The sequence below is a fragment of the Mesoplodon densirostris genome, chromosome 8 (genome assembly GCF_025265405.1).
Source record: "Mesoplodon densirostris isolate mMesDen1 chromosome 8, mMesDen1 primary haplotype, whole genome shotgun sequence".
In the NCBI taxonomy this organism is placed as follows: domain Eukaryota; kingdom Metazoa; phylum Chordata; class Mammalia; order Artiodactyla; family Ziphiidae; genus Mesoplodon; species Mesoplodon densirostris.
The window spans coordinates 14,049,463-14,076,571 of record NC_082668.1 but is presented as its reverse complement, the minus strand read 5'-3'; the positions used below and the strand labels follow the sequence as shown (position 1 = coordinate 14,076,571).

The 27,109-nt window shown below is 37.4% G+C and overlaps 1 protein-coding gene across 8 annotated transcripts in view; it reads right to left on the bottom strand.

The window, feature by feature from the left end:
- DOCK10 (dedicator of cytokinesis 10) overlaps positions 1–27,109 on the bottom strand; it is a 288,876-nt gene that overhangs the window by 101,708 nt on the left and 160,059 nt on the right. For 7 of the 8 annotated variants that reach the window (XM_060107388.1, XM_060107385.1, XM_060107391.1 and 4 more), the window contains 4 exons: positions 20,529–20,611; positions 9,642–9,714; positions 9,243–9,365; positions 8,861–8,995 (listed from right to left, as the gene is read on the bottom strand). In XM_060107388.1, coding sequence (XP_059963371.1) covers positions 8,861–8,995; positions 9,243–9,365; positions 9,642–9,714; positions 20,529–20,611 — 414 coding nt within the window. The remainder of the gene's footprint in view (positions 1–8,860; positions 8,996–9,242; positions 9,366–9,641; positions 9,715–20,528; positions 20,612–27,109) is intronic. The other variant, XM_060107392.1, reaches the window with a different exon arrangement.

The following is a 27,109-nucleotide window of genomic DNA, read 5'->3' as shown; positions in this document are numbered from 1 at the left end:
CTTGATTGGATGAGCATGTTGGCTCAAAAATGCCATCTTCAGGCAGGTGGAGGAGTATGTTCTAAGCTTCTTCAAATAGTTGCTTTGAGTTGCTACCTTCACTTCCTCACCTTGTGTTCTGTCTACAACTCACTCCAGTTGGGTTTTTGACCTCATCATATCCCAGAGGCAGCCAAGATCACCAACAAACTCTATGCTGCTGTACTACCCAAGGACATCTCTTTCTTCATATCTTCCTTGACCTCTCATCAGAATTAACACAGTGGCTTCTTGAAACCCATCTCTCTCTGGGTTTCTCCATGACTACACTCTATGCTAGTTTCCTTTCCCCCTGAATGGCCACCACTTTTCAGTCACCTCTACTGGCTCTTCCTTATCTTGGTGACTTGTCATGCTGACCTCAGCTCTGCCTTAGACTCTTTTCTTTCTCCTCTGGGCCAATGGCTTTAAATGACATCCATATGCCAGGGACCCCCAATTCCTTTCTCTGTCTCTGGCTTCTCCACCAACCTCCAGACTTTTCTCTAACTTGACATCTCTACTCTGCATTTTGTGACCAACCCACGAGGCTTTGTTCTAGGTTCCCTGGATGTGCTCCCATCATAGGCTTTGTTGCTGCCACAAAGGCCTGAAACAACCCTCCCATCCCAAATCACCATGCATAGGTTCATGCACACAGCACGATGTTTGCCCTTCAAGTACTTACGTGACTTGTATTCACTCTTCAGATCTCAAGTGAAGTTATCCTTGCTCAGGGAACCTTCCCCAGTTCCCCAGTTAGGACAAGGTTCTTGTCCTCCAGGGCACTCACAACAATTTGGGATTACATGCTTATTCACTTTCATTTGTTTGTTTGAACAGTATATTCCTCCCTTACATCTGCCTCCATGAGAGCTGGGTCACCACTCTGTCCTGTACCAGTGCTCTCACACAGAAGGATTCAACAACAGTGTGTTCAAAACAGTCATATCTTATAAATGGGACAGAAGAGGTTGTTATCCTTGGGAATGAATGAATGATTGAAGAAATGAACAAACGAAAAACAAAGATTCTCTGTTGTGCAGAGAATTAAAATGGTCTGATGCGATGAGTAGCTACTTTAGATTGAACTTTCACAGAAGGTGAAATCTGTAAAAAGAAGTGAGCTGTTTAAAGATCAAAGAAGCATATTTAAAGTAGAGGGAATACAAAAGCAGATTATTACAGCAGTTTTATATATTCCTGCCATGAGATCAGAAATATAAATGCAAAGTAGAAACTTCCCCTGATGATATAAACTAGTGTTATATAACCTGCGGTGGCTGTAAGAATTTCTGAAGATGTTCCACATTTAATTCACTCCTAGGTACCTCCGATACAAGTATTCAACTCTTACCCACACTGTTCTAAAGCCTTTAGAGAACTCACAACTGTAATAAAGCAAGTTACACAATTAAGATAAGTAAAATACAAATAATAGTAGAACACTAAGATGAGAGTGACACTATAGTGCGGGGTTGCGGCTAAACATCAAGGTATAAATTCTTTCTGAGAACAGGACTGCTATTTCTTGGTGGCAAGAAAGAATAATTTTTAATATACTGCTGGTAGTGTTCTCTTTCTTTGGGAGGCTCTTAAAAACTTCCCCAAATAGCGTTCTCCTTTCAACTTCCACAACAGTACGGCTACTACTACAAACATGACACTTACTAAACACTTGCCATCTATATACCTGGCACTGTGCTAACCATTTCACAGTCACCATTTTATTTAAATCTCATAATAACTCTATGAGAGAAACTGTATCATTCCATTTAACATATGGTAACATTGAGGCTTGGGGAGACAAATGAAAATATGCTTGGGATACATGGACAGCAAGTGGTGGAGACAGGAAATAATCCCTTTATCCTTTAACATCCCCTGAGATGACCACGCACAAAGAAGATGCTCATCAGATGCCGCTCTCCTTCTTTGCCACCTGCCTGGAACAATCACACACCAAATGGGTAACCATGGCCTGGGATGTTCTGGTTTCTGAAAGTAGACAGTGGGGCATCGTACAAGACTCAAAAAAAAAAAAAGTAAAATTTGGGAATTGAAGGAGAAAGAAGAATTAGCTAAAAAGCTAACTGCGATCCTCACTGTGGAATCTCACAGCTCAAATGGCACTTTCTGGACTCTGCCAAGGACAAGCTCTTTGCTCATGTCCATACTTTCGTATTATTGTCAATTTTTATTATTTCTTTGCCCTGTAATGACTCACTTGCAGGCTGCCATTTTCAATAGCCCATGAGCCTGATAAGGGCAGACGCTCACTAGTTATCCTCAGTGCAGTGACAGTATTCATTCTTAAAGAGGTTCTCTCGTGTTTACATTTTGTGCTGGGCAAAAACAGACAACGTGTTGGAACAGGGCAGATGGGTGTTAACCAATTAATCACCCCAATGTGAAATTGGAAGATAATTGTACTTAACTTTTGTATGAATGCATTGAAGAAAAGGTATGAAATCAAGGTAAAAAATTCTTTTTGAGAACAGGATTGTTACTGCAACATGAGAATACTACTATTCTTTTTTTTAAAAAAACATCTTTATTGGAGTATAATTGCTTTACAATGGTGTGTTGAGAATACTATTCTTTTTTTTCTATTTTTTTATTAGTTTCTGCTTTATAACAAAGTGAATCAGTCATACATATACATCTGTTCCCACATCCCCTCCCTCATGCATCTCCCTCCCTCCCACCCTCCCCATCCCTCCCCTCCAGGCGGTCACAAAGCACCGAGCTGATCTCCCTGTGCTCTGCGGCTGCTTCCCACTATCTATCTACCCTACGTTTGGTAGTGTATATACGTCCATGCCTCTCTTTCGCTTTGTCACAGCTTACCCTTCCCCATCCCCATATCCTCAAGTCCATTCTCAAGTAGGTCTGTGTACTATTCTTGAAGCACCCTCTGTGTTCTGTGAGAGTACAGAAAGGAAGACTTGACTAGTAAAAGACCACAGTTGCATTTTGAGATCATTTTGGCTGCAGTGTAAACAGAGGCGGGGTGGTCCTGTGCAAAGCAAACCTCCAGGTAGCTTCTTTAAGAATGCAAATTCTTAAAAGCTATGCTTGCCGTATGAGGAGTGGGGCAGACTCCCTCCACTCACCCTCTCGCACATTTCCTGGGGTGCTGAAGAAGGAGGTCCATAAAACCGCCTGTGACCTGCACTGACACAGAGGTCTGAGGGCAAAGACAGATGGCCGAGAGCAGGTATAAAAGAGACACGTTGTTATGATAGTATTGTATCCTTCAAAAAGCAACAGGAACAGAAATAGACGCTCAGGGAAGAACTAGAAGTGCCCAGAGTTCAGAGCAGATCTAAAGCATCTGAGCATAGTAGAATGCAAACAAATCTCAGTGTTGTCTTGAAAATAAAAGAAATAATCTGCTTGACTAATTTGATGCTGTAAACAATGGGGACAGGCAGATGCAAAGCTATGTACAATGCTTATACTGGGTCCAAATTGAAAGTGGATTGAGCTGCAACCTGCTTTCAAATGCAGCTGTCAAGGAACTAATAACAAACATGACAAAATAAGAACAAAACTTGATTTTCTAAATTGCCTTCTGTACTTTAAATGAATTAGATATGATTGTTAACTTCAACAATATTATATATTAAATTTTTTAAAAAATTTGAGCAAAGTATAACAAGCCCTTGTTTCTCAAAAAGGGATACTTATAAATGAAATAAATATTCTATTCACAACTTCTCAAAAGCCAAATTATCTTTTTCTCCTTGGAGTGAAACAGCACTACTTGCAGTGCAGAGAACCTTATGTTGGGGAAGATTACGATGCCTAAGTGGTTTTCCATCTCACTCTCCGTAATCTCCAAGATAATGGCGCATAAAACAGCAAAAAAGAAAAACCCAAAGCAGAAAACCAATGGGACATTTTTATAATCTTGAAATGCAATTTTAAGTCATTAAAATGATAATCAAGAAGTAATCATTTTCTTATTACTCCTCAAATTTCCTTTATTTCCCTGAAATCAGTATCCTTTGTGACCAATGAAACCACTTTGTTCATTCAAGCTCACCACAGTCTACCTACGTGACTTCATAAAAAAAAAGGAAACTGGAAATATGTCCTAATGCCACATGATGTGCTTAATGAGTTGTGGCAAACTGGTCTCTTTCCACAATATTCATCTGGAAAAGTTTTGAAATAGATACTCCAATAAAAACAACAAAGCCAATGGAGGACTGAATATTGAAGGAAGTTATTCAAGAAAAATATGGCACTGTACCTATTATGTGCATAGCATCTTTTACAGTATTTTGCCGAAACAAAAGAAGAGTTTTAAGAGGAAACACACAACATCAAACAGGTTACTGGTATTGATGGCTACCATCCATGCAGTCCTTTCCATTCTCTGTATGCTTATTTGTTCATTCATTCAACAAAGATATATTGGCTACCTTCTATGGGCCAAGTACAGAGCATTAAAAATGTTCAAGTGAACTGCTTGCCCTCATTGAACTTACATTCTAGCATTATGTAATGTCAGGAAAAAGTAAGCAATATATATATTACATATGTATAATATAAGGTAGCATCATGCAGTGATAAATGTAATATCCTTCTTACATATGTTATCAGAACCTATTGTTTGAGATGTGTCACTCATGTTTAATTACTCAGGCATGTGCTATATCTGTTCTTTGTTTTTCGGTGCATCCTCCCACAGACCCGAAGTTCTTTGAAGATACAAACCACATCTAATTAATGTTTGGCTTTCCCACAGTGCTTTGCATAAAGCAAAAGTTTCCATACATATTTGCTGAAATAAATCTTACATCTAAAACTCACTGCCTAAATGATACACCAGCATCTATCTTTGTAGTGTTTCTTCTGCATATGTGGCTTATGTAGGATGAATGTATGTATCTATGCAAGCATGCCCACTGGATATATGATCACCAAAGCATTTCCTTGGGCATCTTTCTGTAACTTTGGACATTCTTCTGCCTCAAATGTAATTTTTCCATTTATTAGCTCTGTGACTTGAGCAAGCCACATTATCTCGCTGAGTTTTATTTTAATAAATTGGGACAATAATAATGCATGTTCCATCAACTGTTGTCAAATAATGTATTAGATGAAGAAGATTACAAGTGTCATTCTGGTTTTTATTGTTATCATGGGAAGTGAGATTCTTTACAGCCAAGGTTTGCTAATGGGGGGTTGATAGGTCATAGTTGGCTTCTAAATTTATTTTCCTTGGGAGGTACACATTTTTTTTCCCTCCCAGTTTGACTGCCTTTATATGGGCACACACAGTCTGAGCTGCTCCTGTTATCTCACAGCTGACCCTACTTCCTTCCTGTAGTGGCCTGAGCTGCAGAAGGCATCTGAATTTCTAGACTCTGGTTAAGTCCCTAAGGCCGTTGTCTTAGAACCCACATCCACAAGGTGGAAGATCAGCACCTAGGAGGAAATCAACAGCATTCAGCACCATACCACCCCCATTGAAGCCTTTATGTATCAAGTGACATCAGTCATTGTCACTGTTGAGGTAGGGACCCTAGGTAACTGGGATTCCTGGGCTATTCACTCCCTTCGCAGTGGCAGGATCTGGAATGGATGGATGGATGGATGGATGGATGGACCAATGAATGAATGAATGAATGAGAAGACTCTTACAGAACAAGATAGGATAGCTTAGGTCCAAATAGCCCTTAGTCTCAAATCAAAACTGAAGTAGCAAAAATTGGAAGTTCTGCTTCAGATTGAGAATGAGGGGTGTAAAACAGATCTAGTACTGTTTGATGACATTACAAAAAAGTGGAAAACTACTGTTAGGTCTCTATTTTACCAAGATCCAGGAAATTTCCAATCATAAACGTCTCCTAAAGTCTCTGGGTAGGAGTTTCTGTCTATTTGAAGTCACTCTTGAAATATATTTCTAAGAATTCCAAGGATTATTCTTAGGAAAGCACAGTGATATAGAATGGGTCTGAATGAAGCAAAGTAAAAGGCTTGTTCACTCAAGACTGTTATGTGCATGAATGCCCTGAGAATGCTGGGTGGTAGGTAGCACTTCCTGAGGCAAACTCTTTGTTTCTCTTCTTTGTTTTATTCAAAGGAAAGTGAAAATGATTCTTGACAAAATAGGTCTGACTCATCCTATTATTCATTTGCTTTGTGCTTCTGTGTGTACGTGTTTCATCTCCAGGCACATTTTGTGCCTGAGAACTTGCTGGAACAATGACTAAACTTGCACTATCTGATTCAGTATCCTTTTTTCCAGATGCAAAACTTACAAGTTAGAAAGAGCTGTAAGCAAATTCATAAGAACTGGCAGACATAAGGTGACAAGGGACCCAGATGCTTACCTTCCCAAAGTGATCTCAAGAAGCTAAAGGTCCCTCCCTCTATAAAGGGTAACAAGCTCTTGATAAAAAGGAACACAAATATAGGGATACAGAGCCGAACCCTTTAAAAGATAAAATACATGTTCCCGGGTATTTGAATGGCTATCTATTGGAAAGTGAAGTAGGATTATTCAGTTGTGCTTGAAGGTGAAAAATCTACCTTGGAGATTCCTACCTATATGCCCATTGTTTCTATGCATCCTTCTAGCCAACCCAGAAGAGTTTATCACTGCTCCGTGCTCCTAGAACATTCCATAGTAAGTGCCATTTACACCTCCATTATAGCTCTTGAGACACTGTGTAATAGTGAGTTATAGCCTATGTCCTTCTCTGGTCATGTTTTCAGCAGGGAATTCCTAATGCCTAAGCACAGTTCCAGCATGTCATAAGCACTAAATAAGTTTGCTGGATGAATGAATGAATGAATGAATGAATGAATGAAGAAAGGAATGGATAAATTAGCAAGTTTAGGTAGATATTTCAGGAAGGCGAATCAATATTTTCTAGAAGGGTTTTCCCACAATGGGGTGTTTATCTCTCAAAACTGTGACCTTTGTAATTAATGGAAAGACTAGGAAAGGATGGCTGAGGACACACTATCTCCCAGATCCTTATCACATGTGAGCACATTTATTTTAGTTTTACAGATGAGACACCAGAAATCAAAGAGCTTGAGTAACTTACTCAAGGCTCTCAGATAGTAAATGGTGAAACTAGGATTCGAACATCGACCAGTTAAACCCCCAAGCTTACGTTTTCCTTAGAAGACATTCTCTTTTCAAGGTACTGCTTAAGCAAAGACTGAAACACAGTCTAAGATGTGATGGAGAAAAGGTACCTGTACTGGAAGGTCAGATTAGAGCACTAACTAACTCTGTGTATTCCACAGAGTTACAAGGTTCTTGGAAGAAGAAATTACACAATAATTCATATCTCTGCAAACTTAATACCTAACAAGGGCTACAATGATACTTCTTAGAAGATGATGACTCATTTGCTAGAGCAAGTTTGGAAGTACAAATAGAAAAGAAAATAAGTTTTCCAGCTCAATATCTATAAAATATAGTTATTGATCTTTAACCTATTGCTAATATATTATTTCATATTTCTAAAGCCAAAGAGTCTCCTTTGTGACCAAACAATAGAAAACTATCTCCACCCTCCATTAAGATCCTTATTGCCCTTTCCATAAGGAAAGTTGGCATCTGTGTTAAAAAGTAGTTATCTTTCATTTCTAGTGGAGGGCTCAGCAACAATTAATTCTTTCCTTTTAAAGTGCAGCATTATTACTTTCTGGAGAAATTCCAGATTTTAATGGATAAACCATCCAGAAATAGACTAGGCTTGAGTGACTAAAGAGAACTCTATTTTGCATTCACACATCTGAGTGCCCCTGGTATTAATCCGAAATGTAATCTCAGCCATGTAGCAAGTTATGTGAATGCCTGTGGTTTGGTGATAAGATAAAGAATTGTTCCTAGTGGCCTATGAGCAAAAACAGAGTCCTCAACCTAAATGGGCCAGTATCTTAATGTGAAATATGAGGGAAGACTGCTAAAACACGTGATTGCTTCAATTTTTACATGAGAGAGAATAAGGATAGCTATTTCATCAGAGTAGAAAGAATAAAATTTTTGAAAATAAGATGTCCAAGTGAGGCCTATGGAATTATTTTCCTTCCCTTTGCCACCGTGGTCCATGTCAAATTTAATACTAAGGACAATAATTTGAGGACCAAGGCTTTGCAGAACAGTATTGTCTGTTACAGGCACTGTGTCTGTTTCTGAGATTAACTCTTGAGAATCAATGTAATCCTTGCCTTTGAAGAAACCTGCTCTTCAAAGAAGGATGATGTATTTATACACTGTAAATTTATTATCTTTTTATTTATTACCTAATAATAAAGATAACATTCATGAAGAGCCTTCTTTGAACTACGTGATTTACATATAGTCTTACTGAATTCTTTAGCTTGGTGGATCTCTACACTGCAGCCATGCAGGTGGTCATTTTCCTCTTTGCCTTGAGTATAGCAGACTTGCTCTTGCCTCAGGACCTTTGCACTTGCTGCCCCTGCTTAGTCTTTAATCTCTAGATCAAATATTTTCTCTACATAAATGTTTTTCTCACTTCTGCAGCATAAAGATTCCTTTGCAACCTCACCATCGTCTCTCTACCTTCTGTAACCCTGTTTATTTTCTTTACTCCAGATTTTACCAATCATTCCATTCTGTTTATTTCTTTCTTTATGTATTTTCTGTTTTCCTTTATTGAAATGAGTTTTGTGAAAGCAGGTATCTAGGCTGCCTTGCTCTCCACTGAATCCTTGGAGTTTGAAACAGTTCTCAGCTCATATCAGATACTCCATACATATTTCTGGAATGTATGAATGATGATTGGATGAACACACTTTTCGATTAAAAAGACTCGGGGGAAAAGAGATTTCTACTCACCTGTACCACACCTGTACAGGAATCCAAAAAGATGCAACCTTTGGGTTCTTTGGATATTTTTTCATCTTTGTAAAAATTCATGATGTAGGAATTATCTGGCAACTGAGTCAGCTGGAAGAAGCGCTTTTTGAATGACTAAATAAAGGGAAAAAAATATAAGGAGGTAGTTCAAATTCACAGAAATTAGACTACTTCTAATTCCTTCAAGAGTGCTACATTTCTAGGGCACTGTTCTAGAGAAGAACATCCTCCTTTTTCATAAATAAAATATGAAATGAAACACAAACTCAATGCAAATGGCTCTCCTCTGTTCTGTGACTGAAGTGGAGGAGGATGTGAAGAAAGGTGGCAGAAACAAAGATGAGTCTTGATGTCTCCTTACCCGAACAGTAATGGTATTATTCACGGTGCTGTTAAAATTCCCCTTGTAGAGCCAGCCAGACTTGAAAACTCCGGTTCCTCCCATTCCCCCTCCACCCTTGGAGGATGAGTGAGAAGTGGTATCCTGTACAGAAGGCATCATTAGCATTACAGCCATCTTTTGTGGATCCCAGATCTTAGACACTGCACTTAAAAATGAGACTCCTTTTTCTCTCTTTGACTCATCTTAAGAAAACATGTTCAATTTCAAAACACACGTGATTCATTTTATCTAAAAGCTTTCACACCAACAGTTACTGCAGCTTTAGGAGAAACTGGTCTGAATTTGAAACACGCTAGTGAAAGACAGGAGCTAATTATCCTCATGTTTTAAACATTTCACTTTCAACCATTTACTTACTTCATCCTTATCAGCATCTTCATGGTCAATCTCAAAGGAATGTGAAGGAAGTTTCTCTGGTTTGTATTCTGCTCTGATATTAAAAAAAAAAGATTCTGATTTGTCATTTGAGACATTGCTTTCAGCTGGGTAACAGCTATTGTGGTGGCTTTCTTACACATTTTTATAAAATAATATAATCTTGTGAGGGGCCCATTTCCTTTGGAAGTATTAACTTTCTCCTTACACCATTATATCTTATCTCCAGTAAATAAATCTCCATTTTAAACCACAGAGTTACTATTTGTACAGATTTGCACATGTCCTTTTTAATTAGATGAAGGTAAGTGGGACAATCTTAAGGGCTTGGTGATTTATATTTTCCTTCCTCCACATTTTGAAGTGGGATATAAAGTACTGATATTTTCATTATCTTTTTTTTCCCTTTGCTTTTATGTGACATGTCCAAGGCTACAGGACAGTCATTTGAAGAATCACCCAGTGCTCTAGCCACCAGGCTGTGCTGCTCCCCTAACCTTGGCCTCTCCCAGAAGCCTGCACCAACGTGACTTAGCAGCAATTGTGCTCACTTTGGGGATTTCCATGGTAGCACAGAAAAGCCTCTTAGTCAGAGCATCACTGACCAGCCCAGAGGAGCAAGGGCGTACACTTGGCCCTATAAGTGGTAAAATAAGACAGAAAAAACTTTCCTTGGCTTGATTCTATCTCATAACACATGGTTGAATGGAAACCAGACAGTATCATCCAAAATTCAGGCATTCCTTTATACCTAACTAGAAAATCCTACACGGAGTGTTGGCATGGGAGATTTGTTTTCTTTAAAATGATTTATATTATGTAGAAGCAATCTCAGAAGTTGACTATTGAAAAAAAAGCCCAGGGGCACATTCAGTATTCCCATTACAAATGGTTTCCTATGTTGATGGTGTTCCAGATAGCAAGGTGTGTGACCAAGGACTCTTTATATGTATTCATATATGTCTATACATACATGTGTATAAGTATATGCACACACACACACACACATATATATTATATGTACTCATAAAATCACCAAGCCGTGCATTCACATAGGGATTCAGTGGATTCAAACAGATTCAAAATATTCTGTACCCTCCTTCTGAAAGACATAGAAATGCCCATTCCCAGTTCACAGCAGAGAAAGAGCGCAAAAAGAACACCTTCCTCCCTATCAAATTGTGGAAAAGCCTGAGATCAGAACCACATCCTCCATACCTGATCAATGTTTTTTTCTATTGTGGTAAAATATACATAACAGAAGAATTACTATTTTAACCGTTTTTAAGTGCACAGTTCAGTAGCATTAAGTAGATTCACACTGTACAACCATCACCACTGTCCATATCTAGACCATTTTTATTCTCAAACTGACTCTGTACCCATTAAACAATAATTCCCCATTTTCCCCTTTCCCCAGCCCCGGTTTATCATTCTACTTTCTATCTCTATGAAATGAACTATTCTTGGTACTTCATATGAGTGGAGTCATGCAATGTTTGTCTTTTTTTGTGGCTGGCTTATTTCACTTAGCATAATGTCTTCAAGGTTCATTCATGTTGGGGAGTGTATCAGGATTTCATTCCTTTTTACGGCTGAACAATATTCCATTGTAACCTGGTAAGAGTTTGTGCTCCCAAACTCATTTCCATGAAGGTATCCTGGATCTACAGAATTAGGACTGTCTTCCTGTAGATGCTGAGCGTACGTCTCTTATGATGCTTGCCTGGTTCTGTTATTTGGACGCCTGTCTTAGTCCTCCAGCAGATTATACATTTCTTAAAGCCAGTGACTCTAATGAAGTCCCATCTACATCTCACTCGGCTTTTTTCTTTCCTGTTGTAGACATGATCGATATGCATTTGCTGACTGAATTACTGAGAGGCAAGGTGAACAAGGATATCACAGAAGTGAGATAATATGAAAAGGTATAACTTAGACTTTCGTTTTTGGAAGGCATCTTGGCAATGTTCTTTTTAGTAGTAGGACACATTTTTGGTGATCAAAACCCTAAGAGGCACCTCCAACATGTTAAATACGTTTTTAAAAAGTATCTTATTATTGTGAATTTATCCTATAAATTCAAATTAATGAAAGTCCCTTGCTGCTAAAATTCATAACTAATAAAAATAAATCTATTCTGGGGTACACAGTACTTGATATTGAGTGTTATAAGTGATATCTAGAGTCTCACTTCAGTCCTAATTCCAATTTATTTCTCTATTTTGTTTCGGTTCCACAGTCTTGATAGGACATCCCAAGACCCACAGATAAGTAATTGCAGATGGTAACAGTTTAATTTCAAAGCCAGAGGCTTGAAAGAAGAGTGGTAGGAAATGTGTATTTCGAGCTTATCATCACAACAGTTTCAGACACATGGTAAGGGTAAGTGATCAATAAATACTTGTTAATTAATGTGTATGAATTTACTTGCATGGGTATGTGTTAGTACAAACTTCAAAAACATATTAATATATAATACAACCTTCCTTATCCATGATTTATTTGCAAGCTCAAAAATATATACCAAGATAACAGAGATTTTGTACTGAAGTCTAAATATGTACTAAGTAGCATATTTTTATTCAAATGTATATGAGTATAATCGGAATTTTGGACACAAATACTGGGAATCCACATCTAGTCTAATCTTGCTATTTTGCTGAGAAGAAAACAAAGTCCATAACAGTTACTCACATAAACACATAGTGAAAGAGATGGGGTCAGAAGCCTTATCTCTGAAACGATACTTCCTGTATTAAGGACGGATTAGTCCAAACCATCTTTAATAAGCATGTTAAGTATGATTGCAGACATTTTTCTCTTGCAAAGGATCCTGGTGTACCTGTAGTTCTTTCTCTTTCTTGCAGAACCTTAGAGATACTCAGTTTGGGCCAACTGCCACTGATGTTAACTTGTTCTGCCTCTTTTGGTTAGGGTCAACCTTATATGAAGGCAGAACAGGTAACAGACCACACTGTTATTTTGGAACCACCGGGAAATTCTCCCCATCCCACCAAAAATACTCCTCTTCTCCTTAACAACACCTTGACACTCCTTGAACCAGAAGCAGTTCCTTTTGTCTTTTCATTTGATGGGCAAAATAAAGCGCCTAAACACAACCCTTTCCTCAACCCTTGCTCCTTCGAGAGGTGACACACTGCCTGAGATTCAGAGGCAGGTTCAAAGGGCTTATTTCAGAGCAACTACTCAAAGTATTTTGTCTGCAGAAGAGGAGACATGAGTGTTCCAGGATTCTTAAAATGATGGCAGGGCAGTAAAGGCACTATTAAGGAAACATCCCAAGTGAAAGATAAAGGGATGAGTAGGGAAAACTGAGGATGAGGCAGCAAAGACAAACTTGAACTGGAAGGTCAATGTTTGGCTCCGGGGTGGCCCTAAATTATATTCTAGTCCTTTCCTGCCCGTCTCCCTTTGACCTTGAGACAGTTCTATTCGTTTCTGAATTCTTTACCCTGTCCTCTTTGCCAGCATGGTTTATCCTTTCTTTTCTTTCTTACCAAAGAATAATTTTAGGGGCATTTGTTCTTGATAATTGTGGCTTGCAATAGAGGCCATGCTCCACAGTCCAACTCTCATTTCTGCAAAGATAATTATAAAAGTGTAAAGAAAGGAGAGAAGGAACATCCTTCCAAACTAGCAATGAGAAAACAAACAATTAAGGAAACAAAATAGGGTTTTCATGAATCTCATTGTATAAGGTTAAATACTTGTGAGGGTTTTTCCACAAATCTCCCATCAGAGAATTGAAAATAACAACTGAGATAGCCTATAAATGATAGCCAAAGTTTCACAAAAGTCCATGATTTTAAAGTGACTTATGCACAACTTAGCTGAAAATGCTGTATCGACAGGAGAATGGCTAAACAAACTATAGTAGATCCACACACAAAAGGAATGTTACTCAGAAGGGGAAAGGAGCTACTGATACATGCAACAATGTGGATATCACTCAAAACATCATGCTGAGTCAAAGAAGCATGTTTCCTGTCAGAAACACAGGAATACATATAGCATGATTCCAAAAATTAAAGTTCTAGAATATAAAGTTCTAGAATATGTAATAGCAATCTGTGGTGAAGAAAATCAGAACAGTGGTTGTCTCTGGGGAGAGAGAGAAGTAGGGGTGAGGACTGACAAGGAAGGGGTAGCAATGAACTCTTTGAAGGTGATGGTAACGTGCCTTATGTCAGTAGGGGTTTCAGGTGCACAGGTGTACACATAGTCAAAGTCATCCAGTGGTTCACTTACGACTTGTGTCTCACCTCCTGAAGTTTCCCTCAAAAGAAAAGAAAAGTAAACTGTAAACATATATGTTTACAGTTAATGGTATGCATTCTAAAGTGTTTAGAAAGGCAGCAGACAGTGTGTTGGTACTTTAAACTCACTTTGAAATGGTCAAAATATAAGACTGGCTGGTGGATGGCAAGAGGGATGGGTGGATGGATGCATAATGTCATAAAATATATACAGCAAAATGTAAAAGATACATTCTAGATGGTGAGAATATGGGTGTTTATTGTATAAGTTTTCCAAGATTTTTTGTATGTTTGAAAATTTGCATAGTAAAATATAGGGGTTATTTTTTTAAAGGTGTTGAAGAAAAATGACATTTCCTGAATTTTTTTTAATACTAAGCAAATTTTTAAGAAATTGTGCAAAATATATATATAACTATTCTCAAAGAAAATAGTGAGTATGAATTTCTCAAGAACTTTCCCCTGGTATTTTTGAAGGACAGATGATTTTGAAAAGAGAGAAGACAGCTTCATACAAATACTAAAAAAAAAATTTTTTAATTTCCCAAATGTTACAGTATTAAAATTTGTGAGGTCTCCAAACTCTTGCATAAAACCAAATTTTCTTTGTTTTCCTTTACACTTCACTTAAGTATTATGACTCAAAAATAAATCATAAGGTATGATAGATAAGACCAATGAGGTCACTAGCAAAACTCAACCAACTACATTAATCCTTAGTCATATTCATGCAGACCTTATTGTTCATTAAAAAAAATGTGCAGACCAGGGAGTGTCAATATAGGTCATATCTAGGGGTGTGGGATGGGTGAATGTGCATCCCATATTTCGTTGCTGGCTTTTCTTAAATCTGTTTGCTTGATCAAATTCACTGTGAGTTGAGAGCTGTGTTAATTCTTGGAGGCCATTCCTCCTCATCATTAAATGATCTAGTTTCCAGATAGTACCTGTCACATAGAAGACCTGCAATAATGACAACCATGTATTGGAAGATAAATCCCCAAGCTGAGTAAACTCGCCTTCTAACGGAGGAGAGAGTGGGTAATTAAGCATAAATAAACAAGGTAATTTCCCTGGATGAAAATGGTTGGGAAGAAAATTAAAGAGGAGAAGAGAAAAGAGTGATCCAGGTAGGGGTGGCAGAAGCCAGGTTTAGAAAGGGTGGTCACAGATGGCCATTTTGGTTGAGAATGAGAAGAAGCCGGCCATGTGATGATCTGGGGGAAGATCATTCTGGCACAGGGAATGGCGAGCAAAGGTCTTGAGGAAGAATCAGGCTTGCAGCATCCAAGAGTGGACCACTGGTGGGGCTGGAGCACAGTGAGGGAGGGAGAGAGACAAGAGGGGAGGTCAGCCTTGTAAGAAAATGCCCTGGAGCACACTTGGTGGAGGGTTTAGACATGGGTGCTACTGAGAACTCTTCTTTCCCGTCCCTCTTCCCACTGACCCACAGGGCACTGCCTCCTTGTCTTTAAGTAACCATCATCACTACGCAGTCTCATATCTGCAGGGCCATTAAGCATGACCTTTCTCTCTTCTGGATGTCATTAAAAATTTTTAATTTTACCTGTTGAAGGTAAAATTCTTCCCCCAAGACCACTGTGGGTCTCTAAGGGCCTTTGGGCTCCAGAGACAGAGGGCTCAGAAGGGGCCTCACCTTCCGGTGATTGGACCCAACATTAGTTTTCATTTCTGGTCAGTCTTATTTCTCATTTCTATACCCAAATTACCTCCTATACATCATATAAGGAGTGTGGGGATGCTTGAGTGGAATGAGGTTGGGGGCAAGTTACTAACCCTCTCGATGCTCTGCATTCCTTTATACAACAGGGAAAACAGTTTCTACTCTGTGGGGTCATGAATGTTAAATGAGATAATGTACATATGGCACCCAGCACATTCTGGCTCACTGTCGACACTCAAGAAGTGTTCTTTTATTTAAAAAAAATTCGGTTCCAAATCAGCCCAAATATACAGGTTCCATTTTTTTTTTCTTCTGTATGCGGGCCTCTCACCATTGTGACCTCTCCATTGCAGAGCACAGGCTCTGGATGTGCAGGCTTAGCGGCCATGGCTCACTGGCCCAGCCTCTCCGCGGCATGTGGGATCTTCCTGGACCAGGGCACGAACCCGTGTCCCCTGTATTGGCAGGAGGACTCTCAACCACTGTGCCACCAGGGAAGCCCTACAGGTTCCATTTTAATTTATCTTCTATCTATCACAAAATATACTTTATGAAATTTTCTTCTTTATATCCACCCAGCTGTGGTAAAACTTTTAGGTATGTCATTTATCTCTGTATTTTAGCCTGCGGATTAATGAAATCTGTGGCATCATATTTTTTTGTTTGTTTCACATTTTTTAAATTGAGGTATAATTGACAGATGACATTATGCTAGTTTTAGGTGTACAAAATAACAATTCTGTATTTGTATATACTGTGAAATAATCACCACAGTAAGTCTAGTTAACATCGTTACCATGCATAGCTACTAAGAATTTTTTTGTGTGTGTGATGAGGACTTTTAAGATCTACTCTCTTGGCAACTTTCAAATATGCGATACAGTATTGTTAACTCTAGTCACCAAGCTGTACGTTCCATTCCCATGACTTATTTATTTTATAACTGGAAGTTTGTACCTTTTGGATCCCCTTCACCTCACCTCTGACAACTATCAGTCTGTTCTCTGTATCTGTGAGCTTGCTATTTTTTTTTCTGGTTTTGTTTTTTGTTTTTAAATTCCATATATGAGTGAGATCATATGGCTTTTGTCTTTCTCTGACTTATTTCACTCAGCATAGTGCCCTTCAGGTCCACGAATGTTGTCAAAAGTGGCAAGATTTCATTCTTTTTTATCACCGAATAGTATTCCATTGTGTATATATGTCACATTTTCATCCATTAGTGAACACTGAAGTTGTTTCTGTATCTTGGCTAGTGTAAATAATGCTGTAATGAACATGGGGGTGTATATATCTTTTTGAATTAGTGTTTTTGTTTTCTTCAAATAAATACCCAGAAGTGGAATTGCTGAATCATACGGTAGTTCCATTTTTAATTTTTTGAGGAATCTCCATACTGTTTTTCGTAGTGGCTACACCAGTTTACATTCCCACCAAGAGTGCACAAGGGTTCCCTTTTCTCCACGTCCTTACCAACACTTGTTATCTCTGGTTGTTTTGATAATAGCCATTCTAACAGGTGTGAGGAGATAATTCATTGTGGTTTTGATTTGCATTTCCCTGGTGATTAGTGATATTGAGCATCTTTTCATGTACAAGTTGGCCATCTGTATGTCTTCTCTGGGAAAATGTCTATTCAGATCCTCTGCCTATTTTTTAATAAGATCGTTGTTGGCTATTTTTTTCTTTTTTGCCACTGAGTTGTATGAGTTCTTTGTATATTTTTTTGTATTAACCCCTTATCAGGTATATGATATGCAAATATTTCTCCCATTCAGTAGGTTGCTTTTCATTTTTTTTGATGATTTCCTTTGTTGTGCAGAAACTTTTTAATTTGATGTAGTCTCATTTGTTTATTTTTGCTTTTGTTGCCTTTGCTTTTGGAGTCAGATCCAAAAAAATCATTGCCAAAACCAATGTCAAGGAGCTTATTGCCTGTGTTTTTTTCCGAGGAGTTTTATGGCTTCTGGTCTTATACTCAAGTAGTAAATCCATTTTTAGTTGATTTCATGTATGGTGTAAGATAGTAGTCTAGTTTCATCCTTTTACTTGTGGCTGTCAGCTTTCCCAATGTTTATTGAAGAGACTATCCTTTCCCCATTGTATATTCTTGGCTCCTTAGACATCATACTTTTTTATGACATTCTTGTTTCCTAGGAACACCAATTTCAGTGCCAATTTTTATTTCTAATGTGTGAAGTCTTTACATTTTACATTCTAGCCTGAAATAAAGTCTCTCTCCAATATCTTCCTATGAACTGACACTAAAAAAATAAGGTTCTTAAGAGTGAATAATAGCACAATTTTAAATTTAAAGACTAAAAATGAGGGAGATAAACACATATCTTTTTTCACTTCCCCATAATTCCAAGTTTTTATTTTAAAGCCTCAGCAATCCATAAAAAGAAATGATCAGTTTAAATTGGTAGCAGACATAGGAGAATTCTTCTAATCCAGGAGGTATGAAAATGATTTACTTCTAATAGTCTCAGAAGGCCCAAGTAAATTATGTTCCCACTACTGACCTAAATATGTGTAGTCTTTAGTGGGAAATGTTTAGCTTTGTAAAATCATTTAAAAAATAGTTTTACTATTCAATGTTACAGTCTTCATTCATTCAGGGGATACATGAGGATTATTCTAGAACTTCTGATTTTCATTTTGAACATATCATATAGAGTTCATTACAGTTTCTTACTTAGTGGCAGTCTTATGCTTCCCTTTCTTGGTATCAACTTCCACATCCTTTAGTTAAAGTCGGGGAAATTTTCAGCAATATTTTGGTTACTTTTGCATTTCTTCTCATGAGAATTCTTCTCATGCTCTACAAGAATTCCAATTCAACAATGAGATCCAGACCCTGTTCTGACTGGAGGTGTCTTCTCTATTGTTTTCATAGAGGAAGAATATAGTGCATGTGAATTTTTAAATTAATTTATTTTTCATTATGGCATCACAAATACAAGAAAAGATGAACAGTGTATGGGGATAAAGCCATTAAAGATTTCAATAGACCTAAGGACAGCAGGAAGGCATTTATACCAAATGGCAGCTGAACACCCCTTTCTACACTCTCTCCCTTTATATGCAGTCTTCCAAGTGCTTGGATATGGCTTACAAGTTGTAACCACTTCTCAGAACTGTTTTTAGAAAGAAGAAGTCTCGATGTTAAAAAATGCTTTGCTTTTCAATTGCAGCTACAAAAAGTGTGTGACTAAGGCCCAGACATTCTGAATGTAATAATTATTCATGAAGGCCTAGGTTGTGATGAGACCTTCCCAACATGAAGTTTATGGAAGTTATCTTTTAGGAGTGACCAGAATCTAAAGGAACGTTCAGAGATTTGGTGAAAGTTAACCGTCACTGTTTTGAATAAAGACTTGCTGTTTTAGAGGAACATTGCTTTGCTTTTCACAGTAACGCTACTCCAAAAGAAATGGCCTGCTTCTCTTTGTTTTTTCTTCTTTTTTTTAATACTCACTGCTACAATCCCATTCTCCATAGAGTAGAGCAGGTAATTTCTTAAAGAGGTAAACCAGATCATGTCACACTCCAGGTTACAAATTTCTAGTCTTCGGTTGCAATGAGAATAAAATCCAGCCCCTTTTCAGGACCCATGAGGTCCCCTGCCTAGTTGCATGGTTTCGCCAACCCTTAGGTCCAGCCCCACTGATTGTCATTCTGCTCGAATGACCACTCTGGTTCCCACCTCATGGCCTTTGCCCCTGCTGTTTCCTCTGGGAACCCTGTTCTGGAGATTGCAGTGCTGTTAGCTACGCTTCCTTCAGATCTGAGTCCAAATGTCACCTTCCCAGAGCTACTCCATATCACCGCCTCCACTTCAAATTCTGCATCCAGGAGTTGATAGCAGCACTTCCAAGTATCCCAGTCTGGAAAAGATGTTTCTGGGGGCACGGGAAATCTTAGAAAATGGTGCCCAAGTCTAAACCATGTGTCCATTAAAACGTTAGATGCAATGTGTATGACCTCAAAGTTTCACTTGAGGGAAGTGTTAATAAAAAATTAACTTTTGACTGTCTTAAGTGTTTTTTCTGGATGATGTGCATCATTTTAGTTTGATGAACCAGTGTGTTGGGAGGCTCCAGTTCTTTGCAGTTCTTTGAATTTAAGCAACTCCAAGCCCATCCAGGATTATTATATTTTAAAATTTGTTACTCTCTCAGTTTACTTATCCAATAAGTAATTATTGCACACCTACTATGTGCCAGGCATTCTCCTAGGCCTGCAGGGGATTCTGCGAGGAAGAGTCCCTGCCCTTTTTGGGGTTTAACTTTAGTGGGAGACACAGACACAGAATAAATGACTACTCTAGGTCAGGTAGTTGGTCAAGTGAGCAAATTCTTTATAGAGGTGACATTTGGGCAGTTGCAGAACAATATCACCTCTTCCTAAAGACTTTATTTCCCCATAATCCGGAAAATATTAGGTGTTTGTTTTTCCTTTTTGCTGTTCTTAGACATTTATCATTCCTGTGGAGGTTATTTATTTTCGTGCCCTTTGATATCCCAGAGTGAAAATACACGAAACCAATGGCAAATCTGAATGCCATATACAGAATATTGTCAGAAAAAATTTCTGGTCCCAATTTTACTTTTTAAATTCTTTTGTATCTGCTATTGAAAAGACAGCTCACAAAAGAATGACATGGTACTTTGAAACTTTGTTCAAAACCTAAATGAGTATATGTATCTCTCACCCCAATTCTGTGAGGTTACAAGCAATACACTGTTGAAGAAAATGTTCCATCGTGACTTTTACTTTAAAATTTTGTAAAACATACCTTGATACTAGATTAACATACATGTATTCATAAACAGTGGCAGAATTTAGGGAACATAGCTTATATATGGAAAAACCCAAGAAGTAATCATAATAGGTTCTTACCGAGGTAACTGTCGAATGTCTCCAGAATACTGTTCATATTTGTAGTTTACCACATACCACTGGGAACTGTAAAATTTACAAGCCTGAAAGGAAAACAATGGCAATTAAAAATTATCATTCAAAAAGCAGCTGTCTTGATAAAGAAGCACAGTGAATTCAGTGCTCATAATCTCCGGGTTAATGTTAAGGTAGCTATGTTAGCAATTTTAAGGTAGATAAGGGGCTTGAGCATTAAAATCATTTCATTTTCCAGTGAAAGGAAAATCTAACCTTTCCAGACTCTTAGAGGAGGAACTGTTTAACATATTTATTCTATTTTTTCTCCATTAAGGAAAGCCTAATTTAATCATCCTCTGAATCATAACCGGATATGTCACTAACCTCAAGTATCATCATTCTTCAGCTTTCCTTGGAAACCCTTCCTTTATTTAACAGTTCTTAGCAGTGAAATATGTTATTATTTATATGCCACCCTTTCATCATAATTTTAGCCCATTTTTTCTTATTCTTGCATCAGTAACCTATCCTTTTCCTCTTTATATCAACCCTGCTGTCAGCTTGAAATGAGTTTTTCAGTTTTACCTCATTGCCTTCTGAGCCCAACCTTCTCCCTGATTATTCATCAAATTTATAAATATATGTGAATAAAAGATGACCAAAAAACTTTTAAAAAACAATGTTAATAGCACAAAAGAATTATCTTAGAGTGGTTCATGATGGCTGAGCTTACAGTATTTACTCATGGCAAATACTTCCCAAACACCAACCCTGTGCCTGGCACAGTACTGACCACAGAGGTAATAGAGATTTCACTAGCTGGCTTTTAAGATTCCTTTAGATTCTAAAATTACATAAATCTGGGGATTAAACAGCAACACCAGGATTATAAGGAGACTCTGTCCTCTAGCATTAGTGGGAAAAAATGAGGAGTAATAAACTTACAGCAATGTGAGAGATAAGACCTCTGATCGTCTTTGTAACCAAGAAGGGGACAGCAAATGAGAGCTCTTTATGAGAGTCATTACTCAAGGTGTGGAAGGGTTAGGACAAAGAAAGCACGGGCACTGTCTTTGCAGAAACAGAAAGTGGGAGGGAGTGGCTCACAGGGGGGTGCAGAAAGGTGGGTGGAGATCATAGGGTGCAGGCACCTGGCTCAAGATGCACAGGAAAGGCAGGGAGAAGGGTTAGGGGTCCTTAGCCGCACTGGATTTCTCTAGCCTTGAACTTCCTCAGCACCATAGCTTTATCTGTTTAGGGAAACACCCCGACGCAAATGGGAACTGAGGGCAAACAATGCATGAGACTAGGACAAAGTTAGGAGTGGGGGAATGGCGGCAGGGGACAGGAGAAAAGAAGAGATAAAAAACAGAACAACAACATGACAAATGGATATGGATAATAGTCAAAGAGGATTCAGGGGATGTGTACCGACTTTGGATGCAGAAGAGGGATATGAACAAAACTTAATGTTTAGCTAAAATTAAATTTCTTAACTTGCCAATTCCTGAGCCAACTGTGCAAACCACATGTTTCTGGAAATAAAAGGAAAACTGGACCTTGATATGCTCCCTGGCTAAAAAGTTCCATCTTCATTTTCGATAAAGATGCCAGGAATTCAGGCAAGGAGCACAAAGATCCACAGCATCCCAACCCAAGAGGGCAAAACATTCATGATCACAGCTCTTTCCCACCCTCTCTCACTTACTTTCCTTTCTCTACACTTTCCTGTAGTTCTCAAACGATACAAAATGGAAAACAAAAAGCATAAAACCCACCCCTTTTTTGCATTCCCTTTCAATCTTTTTTTTTTTCTGGTGCATAGTTTTACCTAGTTCTCCTCTAAGTATATATTTGAATTGGAATATTGTTTTTATTCACTTAAAGGTATATTCTAAAGATTTTTAAACTTTTGCTTTCTAAATTTTATGACCACTTTAAATAAGTAGAATAAAGTCTCATACCTTAATTTACCAACCTGGCCTCTTAGTTTTGGAAACCATCCATTCATTAATTTGGTCAATAAACATTATTGAACCCATATTGTGTGCCCGGTGTTTTTCCAGGGGATGCAAATACATCAGTGAACAAGGGACAAAAATTCATGCGCTCTTGAAAAGTGTGCCCCTGTGAAGAGCTGGTCAACAAACACAAAAATAAGTAAATTGTGTAATGTATCAGGAAATGCTAAGTGTCATGTGAAAAATAAAGCAGAAGAAGGGGGATGGATAGAGCTGGGGAAGGAGGAACAATTTAAATAGAATGGTTAGGGTAAGTCTTACAAAGAAGGTGACATTTGAGCAAAGACTTATAGGAGATGACATAGTGAGCAGTTACTATGGCTACTTCAGATTTTGTGCCATTGTAGAAAAAAATGCTTCAGAGTGTTTCTTCATGAATTTGGTCCTCCCATGTTCCCCCAAGTTTGACCCATTTTGGATTATTTTCTTAGGATAGAGTACTCAAAGTAATTTAAAGATTCTTGATAAAAACTGCCAAACCAATGTATATTCTTTACCAAAAAAAATGCGAACAGAGGGTACCACACTGAACCAGGAGCTACAGGGCTTTATTCTTGGTCTAGAACTAGTACTGAATTCCAACATGATTTTTGTCAAATCATTTTGTTTATTAGAATCTCTGATTTAGCAACTGAACCCTCAGTATATTAGACTGGATTAGAAATTTCTCTCTCATAATATCTATTGCTACATTTCCTAATCTGGAGGTTTCAATGGGACAAATGTGCATTGTCTTATTGCCCTGTCTTGCTATGGATAGTACCTATGTGTAACCATGATAAACATTCACGCACATTACACACATTGTTCACGAGATGCCACGGGCTTCACCAAACCTGAGATATGTTAATCCTGAATTCCACTGACCAAAAATGAAGGTGGTTATTTCTTATAATAGTACAACCTAGTAAAGAACTACCTCTTTTTTGTTTTGGCAGTGCCAAGTGCCTGTCAGATACTGTTCTACTAGGTGCTTTACATATAATCTTAATAAGCACTCCATGAGATTTTATATTCCTATTTTATAGATCACAGAGGCAAGGAGAGGCTCAGATTTTTGCCCAAGATCCCACATGTGATAGAAGTAGGATTTCAAACTGGATTTGTCTGACTCAAAAAGTCTATTCAACTAATTTATGAGTTGTTTGATATTTGCAGACTTTGAAGCCTTTAAAAAAAAAATCACATCTGGACCACCATTCCAGAGGTTTTCTATGGTGTTTCTGTTTCTGTCTTGGAGTCAAACAAACCTGGTTTTGAATTTTGGTATTAACTGTGAGGTCTCAATTAAGTGATTTAATATCTATTTCTTTATCTGTCTAAATAATACCACCTTTATTAGGATCGATTCTTATAAAGCACCTAACAGAGGGTAAGTAATTAACAAATACTTGTTTTTAAAAAATCAGTTTTCTCAGCAAGTTTGACTCAATCTATAAATCACATTCATGATAGTTGATAATAACAACTTGTTTATCTTGATTTATTCAAGTATAGTTTTGGAGAGCTATCTTAGCTCTGATGATCACAGAGCTCTGTTTTAATCAAATTCCTTCTGAATTTATTTGCTAGGTTTCTTGTATCTGGTGGTAAGTAGATGAGGATTAGGGTTGGACTAGAGGACCCTTAAATATCCTTGTAAATCTGTGATTTCTCTGATTCTGAGAAAGCCAGTGCATTTTACAAACACATAAACATTTCTCCTATATAGTTAGGCATTTTGGAAATGTTACGCATAGAAAATTATTCGCCATTCTTTGTTCCAGCCCACACACTCACTCTAAGAAGATCATTAAGATCTATTATAATTATGACTACAATTCCTCTTTGTCCAAAAACTAAGCTGAAATGACCTTTTGCAAATTCAAAGTCACAGGCTACAACTCTGCTTGTTTTAGTAAGTCTCCATTTCCCCCCTAAAAACTACCTATCTCAGAACACTGATTTCAAATTACCCACTTCTTATCCCCTTGAGAAAGGGAGACTGACACAGTCTGCTTCAAAGATGAAGGCTGAATATCCAGCAAACATTTGCTGAGCTGGTTAATTTTTCCAAACAGCAATGTCCCGGTCCATATTTTATTCGTTTATTATGTTTGCTTGTTCAGCCTTTATCTTGCCATCTCTGCCTGTTATATGTTTAGACACACAAAAAAATGAGCCCAGTCAACTTAGTCAAAGACTTTTAAATCATTAGGATAGTGTTGCCCAAATTGTATTGTGTCCATGGGGCTTGCTAATTAAAATGCAGGTTCCTGGGTCCCACAAGGGGTTCACTGAATCAGAATCTCTAAAGGGGGCCTTGAAATGCATCATTCCACTGGAGTGACAGTGTGACTCTGTCCTTGTCATGCTGTCTGCCTATGAACTGAAAGCATTAGGGTCCCAGCTTCACGCAGGGAACTCTAGTAACTGAGGTGACCCTCCAGCTTTCCCCTAAGTAGGCACATCCTTTTAAAAGAGCAGGGAGCATATCAACTCAAGCGTGGGGTTTTACTGATAGTGGAAACTCAATATATATGTGTTGAATGAATGAATCTTCTATATTCTTTCTTTTCCTTTAGAAATAACTAAACAGGACACCTTAAAAGTTCTAAAAATCTAAATACTTTCGAAAAGATTGGGCAACTATAAAGCGTACCCTAAAATACTCTAAACAAAACATATCATTTTTTCCCCTTTTCCCTTCCTCTTTAGAAGATCATCAGAATCAATTCAAATCATGTTACCTACCTCAAATAGCAATTTAGGTTTGGCAATGTAATTTGTCCATCTCTTAAAAAGGCTGATTATTAGATTCTGGCTACAGAGTAATAAGCAGGTAATAGATTGTTTTTTAGATGCAAAATTATTTTTCTTTCTGGCTATAGAGGTTATTTAATTACATGACTACTTTCTTGTGAGAAATATTTATGCAACCACAAAAGGTGTTCTTTTTGGCCCTTAGTCACCAATGGGATTAACTCTGTGTTTGTAAAATGATGGTGGTGATTTTCATATTAATGTCATTCTTTACAAAGTTTAGAAGTAATTGTGGCTATTTTATAAATGTTAAAAAATGCATCATCATGAAGTTAAGTGAATTCAGATAAATTATGTATTGAAAGAGTGGCTGAATAATTTATTGTCGACATCGAGGCACTTCAAAGTGAAAGGAGATGTTATTAGCCAGGCCAACAGGTAGAATATGAAACTTCCTTCAAATCAGGACATTGGTCACCCAATAAATACATCGATATTTTAGAAGAAAGGAAAAGGCACTGAAAACATTTTTTTAATTTAACTTGACCACATTATATATTCCTTTAAAATGCAATCATTAATTTCTGTACTATAAAAATAAGCTGAACAGTTACTGATCTTTTAAAACTTATACTACACTCTTGGGAGAGAAATGAAAGTGAGTTTGACAAAATAGATGATGTAACTATAGATCTGATTCAGTTTCAGAAATCATGGTACAATCTTATTTAATAGATTTTTGAGTCTGTTTTTTTAAAATATTACTTGATATTAGATAGTGTTACTATGTATATAAATATGAATGTACCATGTAAAACAGAATGTCACATCAAATGCCAACCATAAGTGTAAATCATTTTTAAACTATTTTGTCTGAATTATAGAGTAGCCTAAATTGCTACCTTTGTTGATTTTAAATTGAAAGTGAATCAGGGTATTTGGTTTGTCTTTTCAAAATGCATTGCACTAAGGCAACTGAACAAACTTTAAAATTAGACTTTCATAAATCACACCTGTGCCCAATCTGGGGCCCTACACTCTAATTTCCCAGCTAGATGTCACAAGTATTTTGTCAGGACATAAATAATGGATGGTACTAAAAAAAACCTTGATAATATTATGATCCACTTGTTCTTTTCATGTAAGTCATAAAATCTGGGCTTTAATTCAATGAAACTGAAATTTTATGTTCAAACTTATGATGTTTTTTTTAAAAATTTTTATACTCCAGAGTCCCCGACTTATATTTCTGTCTTTATTCACTTACTACCAAACATTGTAGGATGACTTTTATTGTGGAGAAGATTAGAGGAAGCCAATTTAGAATGGGAACCGTTTTACATGTTTGGAAACAAGACTATTATTCTAGGGATTTGAGAGACTAGAAAATAAATTTCTTCAAGGTGACTAATGTGAAACACAAAAATATTTTGTTTTCATTGTTTTCAACAGTGTTTTCCATACACATTTTATTCTAATGCCACTAAAGAGTAAATGCATTTGAATTTAGCTTAATCAACATTTGTACGTTTATTATCTTTACTGTCATACATTTAGTGTTAAAAAAATAGGGTGATCCATTTTGTTCTGACTATAATAGAAAAAAATCATTACATCTAAGACTAAACTATATAAAGGACAACAGATTTTGATATCATTTTTCCATTAAATTCTTGAAGTTGCAAAATAAATATGGCTCTTCTTATAAATTTACTTTTAAAAAGTACACACAAAATGAAAAGTCCCTTAACTTCCAGCAAGACCTTCACTAGTGAATTAGGAGCCTCCTTCTTCAAAACAAAAACAAAAATCTTTTATTTG